The 10,025-nt window shown below is 41.5% G+C and overlaps 1 protein-coding gene across 1 annotated transcript; it reads right to left on the bottom strand.

The window, feature by feature from the left end:
* Positions 1-211: 211 nt before the first annotated feature.
* LOC111840575 (interferon regulatory factor 4-like) lies at positions 212-8,610 on the bottom strand. Its single transcript, XM_023805546.2, has 8 exons — positions 5,449-8,610; positions 5,040-5,217; positions 4,860-4,939; positions 4,304-4,382; positions 3,776-3,886; positions 3,258-3,644; positions 2,911-3,029; positions 212-434 (listed from the first exon to the last, which is right to left on the bottom strand). Exons 1-8 carry the CDS (start codon positions 5,620-5,622, stop codon positions 300-302), a joined length of 1,263 nt encoding a protein of 420 aa, XP_023661314.2. The 5' UTR covers positions 5,623-8,610; the 3' UTR covers positions 212-299.
* Between the last annotated feature and the right edge of the window lie 1,415 nt (positions 8,611-10,025).

Below are 10,025 nucleotides of genomic sequence, written 5' to 3'. Positions count from 1 at the left end.
CCTGCAATTTGAAAACAATAATTTTCACAGAAACCATTTCTCATTGCTGCTCTAGTGCAGAAATTGAAACATATATGTCTAATAAGCATATACAGATCTTTTCCAGTCTCTCACCTTGAAGTCTCCCCAGGTGTCTCTGTATTTCCAGCCGGCACATACCCCCCCCCCCCCCTCACTCCTCCCTCCCCTCCCCTCCCCCTCCCTCCCCAGAGTGGGAACAGCAGAGACCACAGTGGACATTCAGCTCCACACTCTGTCAGGTGTGGGGCTTCACCCATAAGATGCAGGTGGCAGCTCGTTTACAGGCGTAAGTCTGGCCCAGAATGTTCCGCCACTCGCTGCTGGTGCTCCCTCGAGTCCCGGACCTGCAGTACCACGTCCGCTGGGAGGTCCAGAGCACTGCTCATCATATTTCTGGCGAACAATGGCTCGATCTTCTCCGCAGTAAAGAAACAGGAAAGAATAATAAGCATGGAGTCGCTTAAAGGAACGCAGTGGAGCGACGCCGCCCCATTTTACCCGAAACAAAAATACCTGCAGCTTAACTGAGCACTTCCAGCACTTTGGCCTTTACTTCCTTACATACCATTTTTTAACTTTGGTGATAAATTAGACTTTTTATATACACCATGATAAAAAAACACCTGCCCCCATCTCATTTTGGAGCATATTTTTAAAAGGGCATCTGAGGGAATAACATTAAACAAAATGCTGAAAACTTGCAATGTTTATTTGCTAAAAAAAAAAAAAAAATATGCCATGCAATCCTCCTCTGAGAAAAAGTACCCGCCCTCTTACCCTAAATAAACTTCAGCAACAACTGCAAATAAGCATCTGATAGTTTCTAAACACAGCACAGTGAAGGTAGGCTCACATCTACATGCAGAACCACCTCCACAACTGGTTGGAACTGCGGAGCTGCGGGTAAAATTACTTCTCTGGGTTCTTGCTACATCTCAGTTGACGATGGCACTGAACTATGCTGATTTGAAACTTTAATATCTTTGTCCTTGAACCTTCTGATGTTTGTTTCAGAACAGTTTCTGGCTGCATAAGCTATCTGCACTCGGATGGCCCGACATTCCCCTGCACAGCTGGTGTCTGGCTGAGTGACACCAACTACTCCAGGTCCTGATGCAGCTACGCAACACCAAACTATGACAGTCACACCACGCCTAACCCCAGCTTCTCACTGTGCAATCCTGCGGTTCATTTCCATCCAAGCTAATGGACATTAGGTGCTAAAAAAAGCTCCAACCCATCATCGGTAAACCTGCGTTAGAGGCACCTTCTGGCACGGCCGTTGTTCTCCATTACCCTCTCCTTCATCGCACTCCATTTCTGTCCCCTATCTCTCTGACACTGAAGTCATGATAACTGAATTCTTGACCGGATGTCATTCTAGAATTCTTTGCGACTTCTTGGACGATTTTTTAGCCGTTGTTGGAAAGGTTTTGGGTAACACTTAAGGCCGTCTTATTAGTAATTTATAACCATGCTCATAATGCATTATAACACATTCATAAAGCATTATTAACATGGCTATAAATATTTGTCAAAAGGCACAGTGCATTATCGCCATGATTATTATGCATTATGAATGCTTTATGAAGCTCTCATCTAAAATGCCCTATAAATACCTTCATAAGGCAGTACAAAGGATATGTAATGCTTATACCAACCATTATAATGCATTTTAAAGGTATCTATTATGCATTATAGATGAGAGATTCATAAAGCATTCATAATGCATAATGCACATGACTATAATGTGTTATGCCTTTTGATATATATTTATAGCCATGTTTATAATGCTTTATGAATGCATTATTATTTGTTATAAATGTGGTTATAAATTACTAAAAACATGGCCTTAAGTAAAGTATTACCTGGTTTTGGCAGTGCACCAATTCGCAGGAAGAGCCGCTACTATCCTAAACTTGTGCCTTTTGGACAATGAGTCTCCGACCGTCGATTAATGAAGCCTCGGAGTCTGACTAATGACTATGTAACCCTTTCCAGGCAAACAGGCATCAGTTTTCCCCAGAGGTCCTCAGGAATTTCTTTTGATCATGGCATGAAGTGCCTCTAAACTGTATGTGCTGACAACTTCACCCTAATGGTAAGGGCTGAATTTCTGAGAGTCATCCTGGACAAGGCTGACCCCATTTCAGCCTGGTAGTTTGCCAAAGTATTAAGGTATCTGGGTCTAATTGTTCCCCTCTTCGGGTCGAGTTGTCTAGGGGAACAATAACTTTTTCAGATGTCAAGACTGAATTTTATTACTTTGCACACCAGATAAGTGAACAAAGCACATATTTATTCTTCCAACTTTTTTACTAAAACTCGACGTGAAAACCAACGCGAAAACAAAAATGCCTTAAGTGGTTTTAGGGGAAAATCTTTCAGGATACTGTAATTTCAAACTTTGAATATTTTTTATAAAGCAAGATTTTAAGTCAGTTAAATGTCATTCAAGGCAAAAATAATTAAATTAAAGCAAATCAAATTTAGAACATTATATGGGTATCCACATGGTTGCACCTGTAGCCAGAAAATAAGGTCATTTTTTATTCTAGGCATATAATCCACAAATTGATGTGATGAACTGAAAGTGTGCTGGTTCACTGGCCACTCAAACTGCCATAAGGCCGGAATGACTGGGATCTCCCAAAAAAATCCCTCAGATCACATGCAGTCGTTCCTTATAGTTATGCTCTAATTCTAGCATGAAAAATAATACCATTAACAGCAGGTGTGAAATACATTTCCCCTAAAACTTCACAGCCCTCCTAAAACCCAAACTGTCACACTGAGAAGAGATGATAGAGGACGTCCGTCCCCAGAGATAAAGGGGAGAAACAACAATTTTCGAGAGAGACTTATTCTATAAGTGACGGAAACACTCACTTCCGCAGTAATGAGCTTCTTGGCCTTGCTCTCTATAGATTCTGGGTATTCTTCTCCAAAGCACAGGTCAATCGTAAATTTAGGCTTGGGTCCAGCCCCCTGCAGGAACAGCCTCAACTCTGGAAACAGACAGAAAGGACAAGAAATGGATTCCATGATTCCCTTTGAAAAGGTTTCCCCAGCATTAGTGTTTGTATCAGTGATGAAAAGTATAGATTTTTCTTGTAAGTAACAGTAAAATGTTTCATACTTGTTGCTTAGCTGGCTGTTTGTTTGGATACTGAACGGACCGGTTTGCCTTGTGTCACCATCCCTAACCCTCAGATCTGATCTGTTTAGATTGATACCTTGGAGGAAGACGTATACATCCAGAACTTTGCAGGTTTTCTCCCGCTCCAGCTTGTTGGGCCGGTCCTGATGCTGGGCTAGCGGACCACCCCAGTACACGCGGCCCTGGCAGAAGCGCTTGATGAAGACCCCGTCCTGGGTGACCCACACCCGTACACCCCGCTGCAGGTGGGGCAGCAGGCGACCCATGACCTCACACACGGCGCCCGTGGTCCGAATGATCTCTGGAAGAGGGAAGCGGAGCTGCTCCGCAGCCCTCAGGCCAAACACACGCTCGTCCTCTGCGGGCACTGCGCCGTGCGAGATCCAGCAGCCCCTTGGTGTGCTGGTGGTGAAGTCCTGGACCATCTGGCCCTGGTAGAAGAGACACACTCGCAACCGAAACTCTGAAAAGAAAGAGAATAATACACAGAAATGAATAAAACACCCACAATCAACATTTAATGGCAAGAAGAGTTTTCATCAAGTGAAATACTACAGACAGAGGCAGAGGTTTACTCATGCTGGAGAAACACACCTGATATATGAATCACTTCGTGGCTGGAGAGCGGCACAAACGGACGGGTGACAGCAGGACCCGGCTCTCCCAACACAGACCACGGGTAGGACGCCCCTCTAGCATCCATACCTGTTACGACAGCATCCAGCCATCATTCCCAGCACCTCCATACTTCATAACAGTGCTTAAGAAGAGTGGCTTTCTTTCACAACTCAGGCCTGAGAAGTAATTTTCAGTGGAGGGCCAAATCTGAGCTTCATGTCAGGAGAGGCTGTTTTTAACTATTTATTTTCATGTCCCATGAACGACATGATAAGACTGCAGTTTTTACAATATACTTACTACTAATTCAAGGACAGATTTGTTGGGAATGAAATCTATTCAACTTCATAAAATCGAACATAAAACTTTACCCACTTCTTCCCATTTTAAAAATCAAGTGGGCCTGTGAAAATAGGGGCTGGCTTTTGCACAGGTCTGGTCTAACCCAAAGAAAACGAGCAATGTCACCAAGGAAACCCAGCAGGGCCGAACGGACAGCCAGACCTGCAGGATGCTGGGGCAGACAAGCAGGGTCCGTCTTCCCTTCCCAGCCTCGATCCTTGGCCTGGACTGGAGAAACACACTACAGAGGAGGAGAAATACGATTTGAAACACTAGTCGAGGATGATACAGCTGAGGCTGGTGGGGAGAAGCGAGGGTTAGAAGGTCCAGGCAGCATGAGAGGCCAAGACTCAGATGTAACTGGACACGGCCGAGGAGAAGGTCTGCTGTTGCACAATTGGGAAAAGAACCAAATCTAATTATTCTGATAAATCACCCAGCCATACATGCTAGCATCAGCTAAGCAAATAAATACTAAAAAGCCTCTGAATCCAAAGAATCCCAGGTTCCAGTTCTGAGAAGTAAACCAGACTTTTTCTATTACAAAATGGACCATACTTTGCCACTAATAAATATTTAGTTGTATAAATAAGTGTTAAATTGTGCATTAAATCAGTCAAACATGGTGCAACACCGTGGACGAAGACGTCTGCAGAAAAATCCAGAATAATTAGCGATATGAGTATAAGGTGGGCAATTCAGGAGAGAGTGCCTTTACCTCCATGTGGCATTTCGCCAGCGCCCTGAGAGTTGTGCTTGGCGAACAGATACCCAAGGTTACCCGCTTCCCTGGACTATCTGAGGACAGAAAACCATGAAGCTGGTAAGATGCTCAGCATGTCCCTCTGGTTTGCCTTGTGACCAGGGTGCTGATCTTCCCCCACACCTGCAGCCATACCTTGGTCAGTCTGGATCTTGTACACTTTGTAGGGCTCACTGATGTCCAGCTGGCTGCGTTCTGGCATCTCCACAAAGTCGCTGCTCTTGTTGAGAGCACAACGTAGACGCGTCTTCCAGACCGAAGGATCAGCCTTGTCCTGGCCTTCGTGATACTTGCCCTTGTACACAGCCCATGCCTAAGAGAGAATAAAAAAGATATATAAAACATATCTTACATTGTATATTATGATACACATATATAGATTTTGTTTTGCAATACATGTTTGTAAGTAAACATTTAATTTGAAAATTAGCAGATTTGCATCTAAATATGAAGAGTTACCTACTATGCTATCATAATTTCAAGCTACTTAAAATATATTGACGGACATGAGCCTGTAGCGCGTCTGCATTCAGTGTTATCTTACCTTGAAAAGTGCCGCGTCTTCATTTTGCTTATAGTCCTGTTTTGCTGCATGTTTCCAAGGAATTCGAAACGTGTTTTTCTCGCAATTTTCCCAACAAAGTCCCGAATACATTCCGCTCTCAATCTGAGCGATAATCCATTCTCGCAGACGCATTGTCTTTCTCTTGTCTTCCATCTTTTAACTACAAAGCTAGTACTGTTTAGGGCCAGGCTGGTATTACATACAGTAGTCAGATCAAATCAGTCTGTTCTTAAATGACAGTGACCAACTCTCAGTAATTGTTCTTCGCTACACTACAAACAAAGAACTCTTTTCACTGAAAAGCACTGCTTCTAAACCCGTTTTACTGTCTTAATTAAAATTATCATTTTAATGCGCATGGACTTTGGGTCAGGCATGCATAAGCTACTGAAATACCCAAAGTACTCAAATAACGCGCCTCCGTAAAATGTTGTATTATAACTGGGTACAATTATAGGCTTAAATCTATACACACGTTGCGAATTGAAAGCGACACGCTCTCGATTTCCTATTTCCTACTTATGACAGCTAATCGGGTTCACGAAACTTCCCTTTTTGGAAACTATTACTTAATAACGATTACGAGCTGCAATAAGTAAGAATGTATAATCAGCGTTTAATAACACAATAAGCGTTTTTATTATATAGTTTGGAATCTTAAAAGTAAAAAGTAATAATTATAATTTTAACTGCAGATACCAGGTGACTTGTGGTTTTCCTGAGATGCGCAATTCAGTCGTGCATGTAAAAATACGTAGTAACCTATGCTTTCTTAAAGATGCAGGTTTGGAGCTATTTTATTGCAGTATATAAAACTGATTTATGATACAGCAAAAGACTATCTAAAAATTCAGAAATTTTTTATATGGTCTATTTGGTTTCATTGTGATACACAGAAGCACAAAATTAACACACGTTTTACTAGTCCTTGCATTATACGCTTGTTAAAGGCAACGTTTTCATTAATATCTAGTGACGCGCCTATGATAAAACATACTTTGTTGGTCCCAGAGGAAAATTTCGTGCATTAAGCAGCAAGGAGCAGCACACACATGGAGACATGCAGCACACACATAGAAAGGACAAATAAATTTAAATAAAAAGGGGAAAACTGAATTTGTTAATTTATTTTATCATTTATGCTGGTATTTATTTTATGTTTATGCTGGTATATATTCTACTTCCTACTATCAGGGGGTGCTGCTAGAGATTTTGGACCCCATGCCCAGACCAATCCAATTATGTTCCAAACGTTTTAGGGCCCCTATCGTTCAGGGGCCCTTGGAATCATCCTAACTTTCCCCCTTTTACGGCGCCCCTGCCTATTATAATGCTAAAAGGTAAAGCTAAAAGCTAAATAAACTAAAATCGAGGTGAGATGTCTATAGAATTCATGATAAAATAATTAGCACGTGTTAGACGTATAGCTTTATTTGGAGTATAATAGGTAATTCAACAGTTAGACCGCATGTGGTGTACTGCACAGCTGATGGGGAACTCTTCACCCAAACCTTTTGCTCACTAGTTCACTCGTTATAGCGAAGTGACAATAAAAGTGATTTGATTTGATTTCCTGAAATTCACTATTTGATTAAGGAACTTTAGGTAATGCATTATATATTAAAATGGTTAAGGTATGTTAGGTTGTTAAGGTATACTTACATGATGCTTAAAAATGTTCTATGAATGCATTATAAAGGTATTATGAAGATGCAGTTAATGTAATGCGTTACCAAACTTTTTTCTATTGAACAGATTATTTCAGCATTGATTTGTTTGTGTTGCTACAGTAAAACTTTGGTGGAGTTTTGACCATATTGGTGGAAGTTGAAGTTTAAAATACGCAGAGCAACTTCACTATCTCAACTACTGCTTATTTTGTTCCTTCTTTCATCAGAGAAGTATTATTGGCGCTCTGCAAATCAAAGACCTTGGTATTCCTGAAATGGCTTATGTTACTAGTAGATTAAAGGTCAAATTATCATACAATTCATACATCCGAATCAACAAAACAAAGACCATACTATTGACATGCAAAGATAACATATGCACTGCATTTCCCATAAATCTCCATTGCATGGTATGACATAAGAAGGTTTGTGTCTCGTTGGGTGAGTTGATTTTATTAACATTCCACTGATGTCAGAGAAGACACTTGTTTTCGGTCATGTGAAACAGCATGTTTTGATGTAGAAGATTTTACTGCCCTTAAATAGTTTTACTTTTCTGCTAAACATGACAGATGGTTAAAGCAGTAGCCACTGCTGTAAAATATTTAGCTAATTTGCCAAATTGAGCTGGTCATGGCTTGTCACTAACTGGAATATTCTGAGTTGGATACCTGAGACTCTAATTTCTGAGGCATTCAGGCTTCACAAGACAGGACAATGACTAAAACTCTGCAAAACTGAGCTGGAGGATAGAAGGACTGTAAGTCTACTCAAGCACAAAGAGTGAGATCTTCATATGTCTGTTTTCTACACTGTAGTATTAAATGGACTTGCACTCACCTAAAGGATTATTAGGAACACCATACTAATACGGTGTTTGACCCCCTTTCGCCTTCAGACCTGCCTTAATTCTATGTGGCATTGATTCAACAAGGTGCTGAAAGCATTCTTTAGAATTGTTGGCCCATATTAATAGGATAGCATCTTGCAGTTGATGGAGATTTGTGGGATGCACATCCAGGGCACGAAGCTCCTGTTCCAGCACATCCCAAAGATGCTCTATTGGGTTGAGATCTGGTGACTGTGGGGGCCATTTTAGTACAGTGAACTCATTGTCATATTCATTTTGGTGAGCTCGTGCAAATTGTAGCCTCTTTTTCCTATTTGTAGTGGAGATGAGTGGTACCCGGTGGGGTCTTCTGCTGTTGTAGCCCATCCGCCTCAAGGTTGTGCGTGTTGTGGCTTCACAAATGCTTTGCTGCATACCTCGGTTGTAACGAGTGGTTATTTCAGTCAAAGTTGCTCTTCTATCAGCTTGAATCAGTCGGCCCATTCTCCTCTGACCTCTAGCATCAACAAGGCATTTTCGCCCACAGGACTGCCGCATACTGGATGTTTTTCCCTTTACACACCATTCTTTGTAAACCCTAGAAATGGTTGTGCCTGAAAATCCCAGTAACTGAGCAGATTGTGAAATACTCAGACCGGCCCGTCCGGCACCAACAACCATGCCACGCTCAAAATTGCTTAAATCACCTTTCTTTCCCATTCTGACATTCAGTTTGGAGTTCAGGAGATTGTCTTGACCAGGACCACACCCCTAAATGCATTGAAGCAACTGCCATGTGATTGGTTGATTAGATAATTGCATTAATGAGAAATTGAACAGGTGTTCCTAATAATCCTTTAGGTGAGTGTATAAACGCAGTGTAAAGCATTTCACACCTTGTTGTGATTAGGTGTCAAGTTAGCTAGTGATGGCTCCCATGAAGTAAATATTTGCTTAGTGACTTTTGTAGAAATCAGACCCTGTAGAAACTGGAATCGATTCTGAAGGTTTTACAACATGATTTACTGGGTGTTGTCCTACAATATGAAAGTGAAATTAAAACCCATATTTTTTTAGCGGCGCAAATGAAAATGACTGATACAACGATGATAATCAAGATGCAAGCAACTAAAATTAGCTTAATAGAATATTATGAACCAAACGTATTAAAATTACAATTTCTCTGTTGTGGTGGTTTTGTGTCATTGGAGGAAAATCTAGTGTGGTGGCTTGCTGCAGGGTGGTGAAGAACAGCCAGTCACGCTGCCAATGCGGACTGTGACAGCAGTGTGTGACTTACTGTTCAGGGGGGGGGGGGGATTTCCATTCGCGGAAATCACTTTATTGTTGTAGAGAGCCCCCTCCCGAGAAACACCAACAAATCTAACACATTAAACTCTTCCATCTCCTGCTTCACCATCCCACTACATTCATTTGCATCCCTTAGTTCCATAACCCCTTTTATTCATTATAAATGCTTTCTGACAGTTTGTCATCTTCAAAGTGGGTGGAAAATTTTTAAAAATGTAGATGACCATAATATTTCTTTGTACCTTTGAACTTTTATACATATGCCTCGTCTACATTTGGAATTTAGTCATATGTGAAAATTTTAAAACATTAAGATTAACGTAATAAAACTTAGTATAAGGCTACGATGGCCTAATCTCGCATATTTTTCTAGCCATAGCTGTTTTGTGAATCACTTCAGCACTTTCAGTGAAAAGGGGAATTACCAGGGGTGATTTGATACGTCTCAGGGTCGGGGATTTTATGTTGGGTTTTCTCTGTTTACCTCTCCATTGCACACGGTCTCCTACGCACAAGCCACACGTACAACTTCTCTATTGACCATTTTCTCTTGTCTGCTATATAAAACTGGGGAAACAAAAAGGCCAGGAAAATGAAAGTGCGACCTGGACACAAACACACGCACACGCACGCATGCACCCACATGCATACAGACACACACATACACACAAAGACACGCACATACACGCACATGCACCCACGCGCATACAGACACACTGAGACACACACAGACATACACAGACAGA

The sequence above is a fragment of the Paramormyrops kingsleyae genome, chromosome 6, assembly GCF_048594095.1.
Source record: "Paramormyrops kingsleyae isolate MSU_618 chromosome 6, PKINGS_0.4, whole genome shotgun sequence".
Classification (NCBI taxonomy): Eukaryota; Metazoa; Chordata; class Actinopteri; order Osteoglossiformes; family Mormyridae; genus Paramormyrops; species Paramormyrops kingsleyae.
The sequence above is the reverse complement of the archived record's forward strand: the minus strand, read 5'-3'. Positions and strand labels throughout refer to the sequence as shown.

What these genes read in the sequence shown, in the direction of transcription:
- LOC111840575 (XM_023805546.2), bottom strand. Translation starts at nt 5,622, where the DNA reads ATGGAAGACAAGAGAAAGACAATGCGTCTGCGAGAATGGATTATCGCT. An exon ending in CGAAGTGATTCATATATCAG is followed by an intron (nt 3,645 to 3,775) that starts GTGTGTTTCTCC and finishes CTTTCTTTTCAG; the next exon opens with AGTTTCGGTTGCGAGTGTGT. An exon ending in TGTATACGTCTTCCTCCAAG is followed by an intron (nt 3,030 to 3,257) that starts GTATCAATCTAA and finishes GTCTGTTTCCAG; the next exon opens with AGTTGAGGCTGTTCCTGCAG.